Consider the following 15,338-nt stretch of genomic DNA (forward strand, 5'->3'; position numbering starts at 1 on the left):
GCATGGATGAGTTGATGAAAGGGGTGTGGCGTCGAAGCGGCGGGAAGTGGACGAAAGCTCGAAAAGCGGCCATGTCGTTGCTCGTCCAGCGCCGAGTGCTACACGCGTTCGAGAGATCCAAGTGCCACGAAAACCAATCGTCCTGGGATCCCATGAGGCTTCGGTTCACCAGACGAAGCAAAACTCGAGAGAGTGCATCCAGCTCGACGCCGTCTGGCAGGAGTATGGAGCACTCCTGGCTGTGACCGGCAATCCACGCGGTCGCCCGACATGCCTCGGTGCAGTAGATGTCGATGTTGCAATAATCGCACGAGAGTGGGTTCGGCGGCGACAAGCGGGCGCCCGCAGAACAGGCGTTCGCAACTCCCACAGCCAGAACGTGAGGCGATTCTGTGAGCAATATTGTCCCAGCTGGGATAGCTTGAGTGGCTAGGACCGATCGACCCATGGCTGAGGTGGAAGCCACCGTAACGCTCGGGTGAAAAACAGCACAACGTTCTTCCTGCGCAGGCTGTACGTGGCATTCGTCAATGATGGGGGCCGTGGGCAGCAATGCGATCGGAGCTCCCTCAACGAGAAGCTTCGAGTGATGGAGATCCTTAGCGACGGCATCGAGTACATCGCTGCACTCTCGATGCACCCGCCGCGGACCGCATATTCTGCGGCGAGCGACGGAGACGTGACATGGCAGGCTTCAAGGACCTTACCACGACGAAACCAAGCTTTTGCATACGTTGAGTCGGCTCGAATGGCTCGCGACGCGTGGTCGTATGCATGTTGCCAGCATTGCTTGGCTTGCCACGCTGCACATCGATTCGTATACCTATCGTGATGGTCATGCCGAATGGAATAGGATGTGTACAGACAAGATGGATTGCAATGTGGATGTGAAGGGAGACTCGATTGTCAGTTCGCGTAGACCGTGAGTAAAACACTCGATAGCCCGATCAAAGTCTTGGGCCTTAAAGAGCTCGTTGCCTCGCTCTTTCCACGTCGTCGGAGGAGCTTTTGCGTCCTTCTCATGGGCGGTACTGCGCGCGTGCTGCCTGACAAAGTCGGTTGTCTCCCTCGGATTCCTTGACATCAAGGCAAATGTATCCGTCAAGAGATGCACCATCGTGTCTTGTCTATCTTGAGACTCACAAATCGTTGTCTCCATGTCATTCAACCAAGCTGCCGGAAGGATGGACCTTGCGCACGCGGCAAGCACGGTGGCGTCGGTGGCCATCTTCGATCGTTCAAAATTGCCAGCATATTTGACATAACTATTTCCTGGAATAATCCACGAATTTTGACGTATTTGATCCAATATCCGATCGCAAAAGTGTCTTGATGTTTGTATCGACTTTGTCCGAATTTGTATCGACCCTCATTGTCTTGATATTTGCGTGGGCTTTATCCGGACAGATGACTAGGCATCTCGCATCGATCTACACTCGACCAAGGTCGCGGCGCATCGCTTTCTCGGCGAAACTTACGCCCACGAGGTAGGTCGGTATCGTTGGTGATGGAGCGTTGCTGCGACAACAACGACTTGTTTGATGCTGCTGAGGGTACATGTGCGCCCGCGCTGAGTGCCTCGGTGTTTGCTTGAACACGCTACTGTTTATGGATGCGTCGAGACCGCGACGGAACGTCAGCGATACCACCACGGATGCTTGCACACAGCCACCTATGGATCTGAATTCTCGATATCGTTTTGCGTTTGCCAACGCTGTGTATGCCCAATGTTCCCATGCCCATGTGCCGGTAGGTCGTTTACATTCTTGCGTAGGGCGACAACTTCATGGACGCGTTCTACGTCCGCGCTGCAATGCTTGTTCCACCGCGTCATGCTTCCAATCTGTAGAAGGACCGCCCCTCGTTGAATGATCACCACAAGGGGCGGCTCTCGCGATCCTTGTCTCGAATCATGCTCATATGCTAAATAAACTAGACCTACACGGACTACACGACCCTTTCGCATGGCACGGTTGCTTCGCTGACGTCGAGGACTTCGACAACGTCGAATGACGCGGGCGGACTTCGAGGCGTCAAGATGTTGGTCATCGTGGACAGCATCATGGTCTGCAACGCGATCGACTCGTTCACTTCGTCCATGCGCGCTGCAATCTCTTCCTTGGACGACGACGCCGTGAGCAAGTTGAAGCTGTTGATGCGGCTCATTTGAGACCGGTACGATGCTGACACGGTCGAGAGCGGCAGGTCGTGCATAGGGTCCGCACACGTCGACATCCACGACGTGCTCAAGTTTGAAAAACTGTCCTCGTCGCGCGCCGACTTCCACCCTGGGACGAACACCATGACACGAGTTGCAAGACGTATTCGGCGACGTACAATCGGCGATCGAGGCGGTGTTCGGGGCATCCACACGGACGAGCGTTTCCAGCGCCGACATGGTGGGGTGCAACGTGTCGAGCGCATGGCGGACAGATTGGACGGGCGGCGACGTTGGTTTCCTCGAGTCGCCCCGTGCGCGGACCCAGCACTTCATGCAAAATTTCTCTTCGGTCAGCGACTTGGCCTTCTTCACCGACTTGTGCTGCTTCGACTTGGACGAGCGGTCCACACAGTAGAGCTTGACCAAGCACCCCCCGCACATGACGTGGCCACAGCACCGGCAATGGTGGTGGCGATTCCAAAACTGGCACTTCTTTTCGCACACGTTGCAGCGTTTCCTGCGGCACACATCGTGAGCTGCATGTTGCAGGGACCAGTGTGGCAGATGTGCTCGACTGGCCGACGGCACTGCACGTACGTGGCAAAGTCCCATTCAGGGGCAAACGCTCCCGTGGTCAGCACGAGCGACTCGTACAGCGACGATTCTTGCAGCAGCACTCCGACGTCTTTGACTAAGAGCGTTTGGATGGTCATGCTCATGCCTCGCCACGCCGTCATCTTCGGAAGGTGCTGCTGGGCGCTTCCGTCCGTGAAGAAATGGGCGCGGACCAACACATCGACGCCAGCGCTGTCCGGCCGCGCCCGGTACAGCTTGACGCACGACACTGCTTCCGTCGGGCATGATGTCGATGCCGCCAAGATCGGCTCGGTTAGCACAAAAAACGTCACACGTCCGTCGGGGTCAACGCATGTCCCACTAAACTCTAGGAACAAGTACGACAAGGGCGGTTTGTTGGCCGCGACTGTGACCTGGAGCGACTTGACGCCTAAGAATTGGCCGGGATCGTCTTTGGTGCGAGTCGAGTGGACGTTGAGCACTGCAGCGTCGAACAAGGTAGACCCGTGGAGAACTGCGGCCATGGCAAGGTAGTCGCGGGAATTGTCCGCGTACAATCCTTCGCGGATTGACGAGAGGGTCGTGTGGTGGCAGCCAAGGCACACGACCATGCGCTTCGGCGGGGACGAATGCGACGACGACAGCGACCTTGAGCACACGCGCCACCCGTGCCGGTCGACGTCGACCGACCAGCCCTTCTTGACCGAGTGGCGCGTCCACTTGGCTGTGTCGGCCAACGCTTTCTTGAGAATGAACTCCATGTGCCGCGCATGGGCAGCATATTCGTCCGCAGATATGTCCACCCGCATGTGCCAATAAACGAAAGGTGAAGTGGCGAAATGCCACACAATCCAGAGCCGTCCCGCCGAGTTTATCGGCTTTTATGGACGTGAATCGGTCAAAAAAGTGCGCTGTCTCGCCACTGTCACGTTCAAGATATCGAATCCGCTTGAAATTTGAAGACATGTCCTCGACCCACCCCTATTTTGACCAGAGTCAGGCCAAGATCGTCATGCTGTATCCTTTTTCACCTTCTCATGCTTTCGACCGTACATCCACCACCATAGGATCATCAACGATGTCGACGTCGACATGCGAGGCGCCGCCGGGGCACGTTCAAGGAATACTGGCGCCTTGCAGGCGCATGCACAACGGCGCTTGGACCTGTTTGCTTTGTCAAGCGCTGCGGGTGGATCGCAAGAAGTATGACTCGATCGACGTTGTAAAGGTGGGGCCGACGTTTGGCAGTGTGAATCAACGTCGTTCCGAAGCCATCTCTCTGAGCAGAACGACATCCAGCAATGGCCTCGTGGTGCCACTCACCGTCCCACGAAAGCGCACCGCCCGGACAAACATATGCTCCAACGCAGACGACGCGACAAATTCACCCGTTGAGCGACTTGTTGTCGTGCACAGCGACTCAGGAGTACCTTGAGAGTGTCATCATGGGTGTCGGCAAGGCTATCGACTCGTGGTTGCCCGTGCGACGGCACCCGAGTCCGCTGCGATGCCAAGTGTTCGGACCGATCGGTGTACAATGCTATGTCCGTGGCTCATCGATCCAACTCTTCCCGAGCCTGCTTACTGTCTTTTTCCTTACAGGCCGCAACGACGACGCTTGTTGACGTGCTTCGATGCTCTTCGATGAACCCACCCGCCGCGCATCTGTGTGTCGCTCGATGCGTGAGATCTCATGGCCTGCATCACAATCGCCAAGCAGTCGTCACAGCCCCCATGTCGCGACCAGATGATGCCGAGCCGGTCTCTGCCCCGATGCCATGGGCTGGTTGTGCAATTGTGTGGTGTGCGGACCTGAACAAACACTCTTTGCACGATTTTCGCGATTTTCATTCGGATTTTTGCGAGAAATGCAGAAATATTTCGAGCAATTGCGCCAAACCAACGTCGTGGACAAAGCTGGACAATTGCGATGCCGACGACATCTACGTCAGACTTTGTCGACGTCTCGAGCGACTGCAGGAGAAGCATGGGGCTCACGGCCGGAGCGATTGCCCTACTCGGGTTTGGAGAAGCGTGTCTTCGATGCCGCCGTCCTGTACCGCTCGGTCTCGCGTGTCGGTTTGCGGTGTTCAACCTCGTCCCGAGTTTCGTGTGGAAGTCAATCGATATGTCCGTCATTTTCAAATCGGCCAAAGTTTCGTTGGCCGAAGCAGTCGACGCGTCCGTGCTCTCCGAGACACTTCGTTCCTTCCGCTACATTGTTGCGAGTAGCAGTGTACTGTACCACTTCGTCCACCTCCGCGACTCGAGAGCGTCGTCGGAAAAGGTCGTACGCCTCACAACCTCCACGTCCCGCTTGACTCCACACTCCGTCCAAGCACACGGAGACCACTTTGCCATTGTAGAAATCGAACGTGCCACGCCAAACGTCACCCAGCTTGACATGCAGCAGGTACTCTTTCTCGCCATAGCTGCAAGAAGCCTCACGACACGATTCATTTGTCTAGTGGTGTTTACACCAGCTCGACGCGACACGGAGCGATGTGTTCCTGGTGGAAGCCGACCTGTCTTCGGTAACTTGCGCGGCGCAGGCCACGGCAATCCTAGAAAAAGTGCGCCATGTCATTGCACCTTTCCGTGGTCCCCGTGGTAAGGCACCCCATCGCCATCTATTCTTCAAGCGTGTTTTGCCTGGCAGCGTTCATGCGCCGCATGGAAGCAGTCGTGGTCCTCTTGGCGTCACCCAGCACAGCCCCCGAGATGCTCGTCGACCGGGACTGGGACATATCTGTGAACTCGGCTTCGATTGTGTCAACTCACTTGCTCGACATGCTGGAAGCCTCTTGCTCGCGGACGTCCAATCCTAGCCCCGACGACGCAGACAACGACGCGATCGAGAAACCTGCCCTTGACCACCCCGTGATCATTCACACCGAGTCGATGGACCAGTACCAAGCACTGGCGCATGGCCTTCTCCAAGCCCAAAGGATACCGTTGCGCTATCGAGGTTCGTACACGTCTCTCGCGACCACGCGGCCACCAGTCGTCCAGTTGAATGCCTAGCCTCTTGAATGGACGGCCCGATACGGCGGTGCTGGTCGCTTTCGTAAGGTGTAGCGCATGTGATGACATTTCCTCTTGTAGAAGGCGACCGCGCCTCCACCGACCCAGCCGCCGTCCACGTCATTGCCTTCCAGAAAGCATCCAGTGCGGTGGAGCGCATGCATGTGCTGATGGACTTGGGTGCGTTGGTCCCAAACAACTGGACTTGCCTCACGACTGGGTAGATGTGGACCCGGCAAACATTTGCGTCGTAACGGACGTGGCGCTGCATGACGTAGCGCCGTCCGTCCATGTCCTGGACGTTTCCCAGCTTTATGACGACGCTCTACGGGCCATTCGAAGCCAGCTGCGATGCGGCATGACGTGTGACGAGGTGCAAGATGGTCTCCGTCTTCGGTATGGCCCCGTGAACTCGATCACAGCGCCTGGATTCCGTCGCGACAAGTATTCTGCGCTTTGACTTGGCCACATCCCCTCTTGGACAGCCAAGCGATGGAACTCGTTGACGCGCATCCATATGCAAATAATCATTACGTCATGCTTGGTCGATACTTTTTCGCTTCGACCGTGCTGTGCGCGCTGAAGCTGGACCCGCCGGCTTGTAGGTGCACGATGTCCTTTTGACGCAGCTTGAGCCCAGATATCGGACACGTCATGGTCGGCAGCACCATGTCCTTGAGCAGCGATTCCATGATGACATGGCCCGACGGGCGCAGAAGTACGGGCATCTGGTGCGTTATCGCTTTGTTGCTCACCTAGACATAGAGCGGTGTCACCACACGAGGACTGAGTTGGCGACGTTCCCACCGAGCACATGACGACCGTCTCGCCTTTGGTCTCATCTTCGGAGCGCTTCAAGTGCACCGGCATGAGCTGTTTGAGCTTGAGAGCTTTTCCGCTCATCGGGTCCTTTGTGAACTCGTCCGGCTTGGCGAGAACGACCTCTGCCGATGGAGTGAACCCTGGGACCCAGAACGATGTGCGTCGCAGTTCCTTCGCCTTCTCGGCAGTGGTTTCCAAGTCGATCTTTGAGCTCAATTGCAGTCGAGCGCGGTCGTCGGCGCTCTTGATAAAGTCCACTTGCCGATTCACCCCGAGCGTCGATTCGAGAAGCTGTCGTTCTGCTGCGAGTGCCTCTGCATCTTCCTTGGCCTGCTTGGCTTCCTCCTGCGCTTCATACGCAGCCAGGTCAAGCTTGATCTGCTGCTTTTGTGCGAGCAAATTGGCGTAAATGCACCCCTTGCAGTATAAAAACCCACATGGACTCGCGAGTGGTTCCTCTTTCTCGAGAATGGGTTTCAGGCACAGGCTGCAACAACCGAAAGCGAGCTGGGAGTCTTTGCCGTACCGGCGCTTGAGTGTGCCATGCCCTGCCGCTTCCTTTTCTCGGTACGTGAAGTGATGCGTGGCCGTGTTGTTCTTGGAGTGTCGGCTCATGGCTCCGCGTTGCTCTCGGTGGACGAGTTGGGGGATGTAAGGTGGCGAGGTTCCTGACTTAAGGCCATTTGATTCGTCAAAAACCGAAGCTTTTGTCCAATAGCTCAGGACTTGGTCGTCTTTTTTATCCAATCAAAAGCTTGAATATCCATGAGCTCGCCATTTGAATTTGACGAAAATCAAGGTCGCCGAAGGCACGAGATGCTCGGAGAAGGATGCATTCTACGTGCGGCAATACTCGCCGCTGCAGACGTGCTGCAACAAGATCTCGATCCTACCCACACCCTAGGCAGCAGACATCGAATCCATGACGTTGTCACGCGTTGTGGCGTGTTAAAGGGTACCCTGGAGCAACACTCGATTGAAGTGTGTTGGAGTCGAAGGGAGAAGTGCTGCTGCTAAGTGCTGGTGTGCCTGTTGATGAGACATATCGATCAAGTAGGTGGCACCCCATCGGTAATGGTTGCTCGCTCCCGACCCACCTAGTCACTTATCGGACGCACAGCACAAAGGCGCTAGCATCTCGTGACGTTGCGATGCGAAAAAACGATGTGGCATCTCCACTGCATGCAGTCTCCTTGCTCCAGACACCTGACTAAATGATGTGATAACTCCATCTCTCACGACTGGTGTGACCAACGATCACTTAGGTCGGTCGAAGCAACACAGAAGTGGCCGAGCGCGCTCTGTTGGTTCGTGGGGATCCTGGAGCCTATATATTAAGTAAGGTGCATACGCCACGAGCACCGAACATGGTGGAGTCGATTGGGCGCAGTGACGTCCTCAAGTATGACGTTGCCCTTCCTTCGGGGGAGCGGACGTCGTTAGCTGTCGTCCATAAGTTACGTAGGCGATGGGGATCGGAAGGGGGGCGCCGCCGCGGCATTCACTGGATGAACGTGATTGCCATGTGCCGTCGTGGGTCCACGTGAAGCATGTCGTCGAGGTTCGGGATCAAGTCGTCCCACTTGACGTCGGTGTAGTAGACCGATTCGTGGATAGTGTCCAGGTCTTCCTTGAGGGCTTTGCGACGACACGCGATCGTGTTGAAGCGTGTGAACGGGATCTTCTTGCCACCGACGCATTGTCGGTCGCGCGCCTTATATACCTCGGGGATGGCAACGGGGACAGGACGTCGGGCAACTTTGCGATCCAGGGGCTTGGACAGGCGCATGCCGTAGTTGCCGCTGCTGTACGAGTAACTGCCCTTGGGCGACGTGATTGCCATGGCGCGCTGGTCCCTCCATGTAGCCACAGACGCAGCCGTCGACGTCACTTCGAGGTTGGGGGCCATCCTTGCAAGACCAAGCACGTTCGTGAGTGATGTTGATGTTGCGTGGTTTTGGCGAGATTCGTCCGGTTCAAATCCTTCAACACATTTTTTTACACCATACAAAACTCAAGTTGGACGGAAAAATGTCCCAATTAAAATGGCGCATCTCGTGCTCCAGGGGGTTCGAAATTTATACATACCAACACAAGAAACGGCACCGGGCCAGCGGTCGTGGGGTGTTGGTGCCGGTAGAGGGGGTCGCGGGGGATGGGAACCTTCCTGGCGAGATCACTGGCGCCAAAACGTCGTGACAAAGCTATCCATGGCTCCGACGTTTTCGCTTCGACCCACCGTGGAGAGTGGACGACCCAACCACGAGATGTGGGCTTGTTCGAGGCTCGACATACGTCCAGCTGGTTGGTTGCGCGCGCACCTGGAAGACCACCTGGAAGACCACAGGACGACGATCGTCCAGTTTCCAACACCGGATGGCAAAAAAACGTCGCGCTCTTGCCCCCCTGCAAAGATCAGTGCACCCCGCCAGCGCAAGTCACGAGGGACCGACCGCAGGCCGTTGCTAACGTTTCGCCACGTTGTCAGCGAAATAGTTGGTATGCCAAAACGTTCAAAATATATAAGTATGACGAACTTTTCAAAGAATGGGATGCGGGTTTGGACTATTTTGAACGTCATCGACGACGCCGCCGCACGAACGACGTGCGAATGTCCGCGCGACCGGAGCAATATCTCGAGAAGACACGCACGAGTTCGTCTAGCAACATGTGAACCTCGCCAGGTAGTCACCAAGGCCGTCGCTGCCGGGGGGTCCTCAAGCCTCGTTGGCGGCGCTGGACGACAGACGACGATTCTGTTGAACCCAATTGCATCTCGATCTGATTTGGGGCAAGCCCACGGACGGCAGCAACGGCGTGTTCTTCGCATGCTTTTAGTTGGAGGGGCAGGTAGCGAAGAGAAAACACGGAGTTGAGGAGATAGGGGTTCTCGTAATAGAAGTAGAAGTGAACGGTGGGCGAAGCCCATCAGTCAGTGTAGTAGGCCAACTGGTCAATGAGGTCACGACGTCCTAATGATGTGACGTGGCCTTCGCTGCAACTGACTACGACATGAGGAAAGGCCTCTAAAAGGCACAAAGAACCTCCTACTGTTGCTGGACCATCCTGCGACCTGATGGACAGGGCAGTGGGGATGTTCTCGACAGAACCGGGTGTTCTGACTCTTTTCGTCCTCCCATCTCCGTGGATAAAGCAACCGACGAGATGCGTGGTCAACCAAGTGAGTGGAGGTGCACTCGTCCGCGCACGCGTCGGCGTCGTGGATTGTGGGTTTAAGATCATTGAAAACATGAAACGTACTCGTGAAATTTGTATCTTCGTCGCACGACACCGTTCGGTCGATGTCCGATCGCACCTATACATATTCAGTCGACTTGTTGCTTTATGCCGCTGTCTTGCGCTGTCGCGACCCACTCCACACCACAGCGAGCACGTACGCCCAGTCGCTGTTGCCCATCGTAGAGATGCGACCTGTACACAACATAAATATATTATGATACCAAGGCATGAATTCAACCAACCTCCACAATAACGCAGTCCACATGCGCGTTGCCAACACCCGTGTGGTGAGGAGCAATCAAGTTGAATGGTTCGCAGTGGTCCAATTCGGCGTGGCACGGAATCGATTCAAATGTATCGCTCCAACTAATTTCTCGACAAACTTCACCAGCATGTGCCGTGTTGACGTCCTAACTAGGAAACCCACTGCCGCCACTAAGAAGGCCATCGCCCCCCGAGTGCTAACGGGCTATGGTCTTTTCCTGTTCTTCAAACGCAAATTGACGCACTGGGGCGCCCCCACCCCGCCCTCGCCCGGTCCACAAGGCCACTGCCTTTCTCTCTCTATTTAAGGTCCAACCTCCTCATCAAGTTGTTCAACAACGTGCTGGTTCAACATGGTTGGTGGCCAACATGTGCGATTCACTCGGGCTCAGGCCAAGAAACGTCGTTAAGAGGTAGAACAATGCAGCATCATTGACGAAGGCGACGAGTGTCACTGGCAATGGCAATCCAGGCATTCGCATCCGCACGCTAGTCGCTACATGCCAGCCCATACGCAGTGAACGTACCAACATGAGCTGCAGAGGTCGACAGCAAGAACCGAAGCTGCCTTTGTTCCGACAAATTCCGACCGACGTTGGCGACAAGCACCGCATAAAGCGTCAATAGCAATGCGCGGCTTGTGAACATCTTGAGCTGCGCTCGACCTGCACCATGTCAATTGCATGCAAATCCGTCCGTTGGGCCGACAACGACGGCAAAGCCACCGACATCTCTTGACAAAAAATCTTGTTGACATGGTGGATTCAAAGAATCCACGATGTATCCACCATCATTCATAGAATGAGAGGTGTACAAAAACGGAGTGTGTGTCAAATTCAAATTTGAATCCACGTCATGATTCCATAACGCAATTAAGACCCGTTCGCCTGCCAAAGGTGAATGACCCCATGGCCATCCCTTCAAGAAAGCATCGCGCCAACCGGCCTGCAACATGTGAGGAACTCCAATTGGACCTGACTCTTCACGCGACGACAATAGCTTGTCGAGTTGGAAGAAACGTTGGTGTCTGTCGGAGGTCCGACATCGACCCCCGACCCAAGCCCACCCAAGATGATCGTGCCCGTTCCAATTCCCCCCGAGTACCTGCGGGCCAAGACAACCTGCATTGGCGGCGTCAATGTGCCCTACACAAGGCAGCAGGTGCGACGACAGAGGGGCCGCATGATCTTGTACAATCGCCTTCCAGAAACAACGGATAGCGAAGTAGGATAACAACTCACTACGACAGCTGCTACGAGAAAACTGTAATTCGTTGAAGGTCGATGACACGATTGTCGTACTGTTGAGAGTTTTCCTGACAGTGGTTGCTGGTCGCGTCGGGGCTGTCGAAGGATGCCGAGCCATCGGAATCGTCGTCCGATCAGCAGCACAGCCATGTCATCTTGCGGAGCGACGAGCAACAAGCTGTCTCTCTCCACCGATTCCACCCGCACTCGATTGTTCGAACGTGCTCTGTGAATTCAGCCGCGAACAACTAAATCCGCCGCGTCACGGTGGGTGGAGCCCACCATGTGGTACCATATTGTTACTCTTGCAGGTTGTGATGGTGCCTCACTCGAGGGACTGCCGCCATCACCACCGCCTCCTCTATGCAAAGAATGCATCGGGAGTGTTGTGAAGGTTGAATTCGAGGATCGGCCACGACGCTATCGCCACCCAGCGTTGGCGGCACGGAGAGTGTGCCACCCGGTCGAGTCGATGCGCACCAGGATGTCCATCCGAATTCCGAGAGCGTCAACAACTTCCTGCCGACAGGGTTCTTTATTTGTTGATGGTCGCATTTGATTGGTCTATTTAGTGACATTCCAGTGTCCTATACAAATTCGGAGACAGCGGCGTCCGAGGATCCCACATGGAGCGCCCACGGAGGTGTCATGTCATTTACCATCTTGCCACCGACCCCACCAAGACTGGACGATGCTCTGGAACAACTTGTTCTCACGATCCGTGCGCACCTCGTCGAAGCGAGGCCATCCGTTTGAATTGAAGCCACAACCCACAACGTCCTCCCGCAAGTGGCGCCTCTTCGGACGCAGCAAGGCGAGTGCCGTCGAAACCACGCCGCAGAGTACACCCGAAAACAGCCCCGTCCACCGCTTCCCACAGTTTGTCGAGACGCCGTACGTCGCGTGCACAACTCGACCCGTGGAAGTTCCTCAAGAATACCTTTTCCAGCGCACAAACTGCGTTGGTGGAAAGAACGTGCCGTTTACCCGAAGGCAGGTCAAGGCCAAGGCACGACGCGCTCGTCGCTACCCGTCGATCCCCGAGGAAGCGGACCTGATTGACGCGTAGAAACCGTAGTGTCCACCTGCTGTACAATTCAACACGTATTTATTCATCGCCGCAAGTGGTGCGTGTGTGCTTGGACCGCGCCTTCCCTTGGTGCATCTGATCCGTGTCATCGGACCATCACTATCACCCGCTGGGCAATCTCCTACGCTCTTTCCCTCGCCCACGTTGGCGCTCCATGCACCCACATGCCGCTGGCAGGCGTGGGTGTCGCTGTCGCGGCCTCGCTCGGTTGTTCGTCTTTGCTGCGCTTGACTTGATTTTTGTATACTCCTGGACATGCCTGTCGTACAGCACATGCCGGCCACGGCACCTTTTTTCACGACCAGCGACCTCATGTTATACTACTCCGTTTGCAGTCAAAGTTGACGACGCCGTCGCCGCAAGGCAGCGCATTGGATGCTCCTGTGTAGTGCACGCAGTATGCTATTTGATATGTGTAGCTATGTCTGGATCGCACGGCGGGGGGGTTGGCCGGCACGATGTGGAGCGCCAGGGTGATACACGACGTCGTCGGTACAAATCCAAAGGACGATTCATCTTGATTTGAGTATGTCGTGTAAACGATCCCATACATGGGTGGCACCCGCGTTCCATACAAATTCCAAGATATTTCCCGCGTGCCATGAATGCTCACTCGTTGGACAATTAGTTTGGCTCTTGCGGAAATGAAGCTGCGATGGCCGTCGTCGGGATGGGTCAGGTCGGTGGTTGATCCGCTGCACAAGCGCCTTGACAAGGCATCCGAACGACCGAAGATGTTTTTGCAGTGGCGCCGTCGCAAGTCCACGGTCAGCGTGACCGACGACGAGGAACTTGCGCCACCAGCAGTCATGCCGACCTCGGTCGACCCATCGATCGAAGCGACTCCGTCTCCAAAGCAGAAAGTCGCCGTCCCCGTCAAGATTCCCCTTGAGCACTTGTATAAGCGGGAAACGTTCGTTGGTGGCAAAAAGATCCCATACACGAGGCTTCAAACCAAGCAACGACGCATGCGCATGATTATCTACGATCGCATCCACGAAGACAAAGCGGTCCATGTATTTTGACGAACGGTTCACGTCCAGAATGCACCGACTGCGTCGACCCCGCCTCGCGAATATCTGACCGCAACTCCGCCGTGTCGCACGCGCCAAGAGTTGTCGACCTCGCCGATCGCCATACGATGGCCACGCATCGTGCATGCAAGCGCATGCTGTCCGTCCTCAATAGAGCATGACTCAACCATTTTCCGTGGAGGAGAGCTGGAATTCGGTGCATCCTCTCGATGGCTGCACAGCCACATGTGTGCATTTTATGTAGTAGGAGCGAGCGGCCGTCGATTCTGTCGGCAGCTGCAGGGGTGATGGTAGCGTCTACTTGTAGCACTAATGTAGCAGACAATGAAACTGCGGTGGCCCCAAGCTTGCCCACGCAGATCCGCCCACAACAATCGCTCCACCTCCTCGTGTTGCCCAATCTCACCCGAGCGCAACTCGACCAACGACGTCGACAACAGGTCGTACAGACCACCCACGAGAATTCGTCCTGACCATCCATTCCCTGTTGAACATTGTGCGGTCGTCGCGAACCCTCAGGTCGATCAAAACGAATGGTACGTAGATACGTGGCGGCCCCATGACAAGCTGTTTGGTGGTACAGAGATGGATGAACTAGTGGGATGCGACGTCGATGGCCCCGTGCATGCGTTTGAAGGCTGTAATGACCTGGGCCATGACTTGCGTCGCAATCCCCGCCCACGTCATTGTCCGTACGACCACAAGCACCAGAAGCGTCCACCACCGCTGGAGTGATAGCCATCCCAAGGACGACGCTTGTGCTGCTTTCGGTCGCGCAATTCGTTCCCTTGCCCCCTTTGCGGTCGGTCGAGCTGCCGTGCATTATGAATGAAAGGACAGGATGATGAAGCTAACGTAGCACGTCTCGTTCGATCTACATGGTACTGCACTGTTGTGCCTACTATTGTCGTGGAGTCGGGCCCCTTTGAACCGCGGCATCATCACGACTTCGACATTTAGGGTGCCACGTGGCCACATCGCTGCGTCCTCTGCTCTAATGAGACCACGGGGCTTGTCATGCATTCACGACAAAGTACGGCTTGTACTCGTACGTGAGCTTGATAGACGGCAGTTTTCTGGTCGCGAGGGGGCTCGTGTCGAGGGCCGTGTGACTAAACTGTGGTTCGAGGGCAGCGCAAATGTCCCGCATCGACGGTCTTGACAAGAACGGTTTAGCCAGCGACACGAGCGACTCGGCCGTCATCGCGGTCTCCATGTGTTTCGAGCAGAACCCGTTGCATCGGGCGTGGGAGTCGCATCCTGGCCGTTTGCATTTCCTGCCGCCGCCGTGTCGGACGCACCGTTGGCGCGCATGGGCTTTGTTCACACATCCTTCTTCCACGCACTCTTTCATTGTGTACTTGTCGCCGTGCTTGCAGCAAAACCCGCCGTACCGGGCAAACCCGTCGCAGTCGGGAAATTCGCACGGTTTCCGCGCGCCGTGTCGGACACACAACCCGCGTGCATACACCTGGTTGCGGCACTCGCTGACACTGCAGATGCCTTTCTTGCGGTGAAACGTGCACTTTTGCGTCCCCGGTCGCACCTTCTCCTCGCACCCGTTGAAATGGCATGTCTCCATCGCGCCGTCTCGTCCGCCGCGTGCAAAAACCAGCAATGGCCCGTTGGTTCGATCGCGACATCCTGAAAAAGAATTCGAATTCTAGCCAATCAGAATTCCGAGTGACCGCCAACTTCAAGGTGACATCGCACTTAATCAAATCGCACTCGAAGCGAATTTGTCGTACCGTCAACATTCGCGATGACGGCTGAGGAGAGGCGATGCCGCGGACGGCGTCGCGGGGGCAGTCGCAGCGGTCCGACAGCGCGCCATGGGTAGGCGCAGACCGTCGGAGGTGGCGTCCCTAGCTATTTCTCCT

At 55.9% G+C, this 15,338-nt stretch overlaps 7 protein-coding genes across 11 annotated transcripts; 3 read left to right on the top strand and 4 right to left on the bottom strand.

The window, feature by feature from the left end:
* Nucleotides 1-1,408: 1,408 nt before the first annotated feature.
* H310_02970 (hypothetical protein) lies at nt 1,409-6,336 on the top strand. 5 transcript variants are annotated; one of them, XM_008866683.1, is made up of 7 exons: nt 1,420-1,445; nt 1,492-1,718; nt 1,775-5,150; nt 5,206-5,347; nt 5,397-5,705; nt 5,843-5,941; nt 5,986-6,336. In XM_008866683.1, the coding sequence occupies exons 3-7, from the start codon at nt 4,668-4,670 to the stop codon at nt 6,219-6,221; spliced, it is 1,269 nt and encodes a 422-aa protein (XP_008864905.1). In that variant the 5' UTR covers nt 1,420-1,445; nt 1,492-1,718; nt 1,775-4,667; the 3' UTR covers nt 6,222-6,336. The 5 variants fall into 5 exon arrangements, with proteins under 5 accessions (XP_008864904.1, XP_008864908.1, XP_008864905.1 ...); XM_008866684.1 differs by lacking the exon at nt 1,420-1,445 and adding an exon at nt 1,467-1,487 and having other exon boundaries at nt 1,553-1,718; XM_008866682.1 differs by having other exon boundaries at nt 1,409-1,718.
* On the bottom strand, nt 1,827-3,617 carry H310_02971 (hypothetical protein). The gene is made up of 3 exons (XM_008866687.1): nt 2,759-3,617; nt 2,338-2,678; nt 1,827-2,288 (listed from the first exon to the last, which is right to left on the bottom strand). Exons 1-3 carry the CDS (start codon nt 3,544-3,546, stop codon nt 1,948-1,950), a joined length of 1,470 nt encoding a protein of 489 aa, XP_008864909.1. The 5' UTR covers nt 3,547-3,617; the 3' UTR covers nt 1,827-1,947.
* Nucleotides 6,196-7,231, bottom strand: H310_02972 (hypothetical protein). The gene is made up of 2 exons (XM_008866688.1): nt 6,569-7,231; nt 6,196-6,516 (listed from the first exon to the last, which is right to left on the bottom strand). Exons 1-2 carry the CDS (start codon nt 7,196-7,198, stop codon nt 6,292-6,294), a joined length of 855 nt encoding a protein of 284 aa, XP_008864910.1. The 5' UTR covers nt 7,199-7,231; the 3' UTR covers nt 6,196-6,291.
* A 639-nt stretch (nt 7,232-7,870) lies between these two features.
* Nucleotides 7,871-8,538, bottom strand: H310_02973 (hypothetical protein). Its single transcript, XM_008866689.1, has one exon. The coding sequence runs from the start codon at nt 8,490-8,492 to the stop codon at nt 8,085-8,087; it is 408 nt and encodes a 135-aa protein (XP_008864911.1). The 5' UTR covers nt 8,493-8,538; the 3' UTR covers nt 7,871-8,084.
* Nucleotides 8,539-11,940: 3,402 nt separating this feature from the next.
* On the top strand, nt 11,941-12,458 carry H310_02974 (hypothetical protein). The gene has a single exon (XM_008866690.1). It carries the CDS (start codon nt 12,026-12,028, stop codon nt 12,401-12,403), a length of 378 nt encoding a protein of 125 aa, XP_008864912.1. The 5' UTR covers nt 11,941-12,025; the 3' UTR covers nt 12,404-12,458.
* Nucleotides 12,459-13,052: 594 nt separating this feature from the next.
* On the top strand, nt 13,053-13,824 carry H310_02975 (hypothetical protein). The gene has a single exon (XM_008866691.1). The coding sequence runs from the start codon at nt 13,069-13,071 to the stop codon at nt 13,447-13,449; it is 381 nt and encodes a 126-aa protein (XP_008864913.1). The 5' UTR covers nt 13,053-13,068; the 3' UTR covers nt 13,450-13,824.
* Nucleotides 13,825-14,260: 436 nt separating this feature from the next.
* H310_02976 (hypothetical protein) lies at nt 14,261-15,111 on the bottom strand. Its single transcript, XM_008866692.1, has one exon. The coding sequence runs from the start codon at nt 15,038-15,040 to the stop codon at nt 14,474-14,476; it is 567 nt and encodes a 188-aa protein (XP_008864914.1). The 5' UTR covers nt 15,041-15,111; the 3' UTR covers nt 14,261-14,473.
* Nucleotides 15,112-15,338: the final 227 nt, after the last annotated feature.

Source organism: Aphanomyces invadans, assembly GCF_000520115.1.
Source record: "Aphanomyces invadans strain NJM9701 unplaced genomic scaffold supercont1.4, whole genome shotgun sequence".
NCBI classification, from domain to species: domain Eukaryota; phylum Oomycota; class Saprolegniomycetes; order Saprolegniales; family Verrucalvaceae; genus Aphanomyces; species Aphanomyces invadans.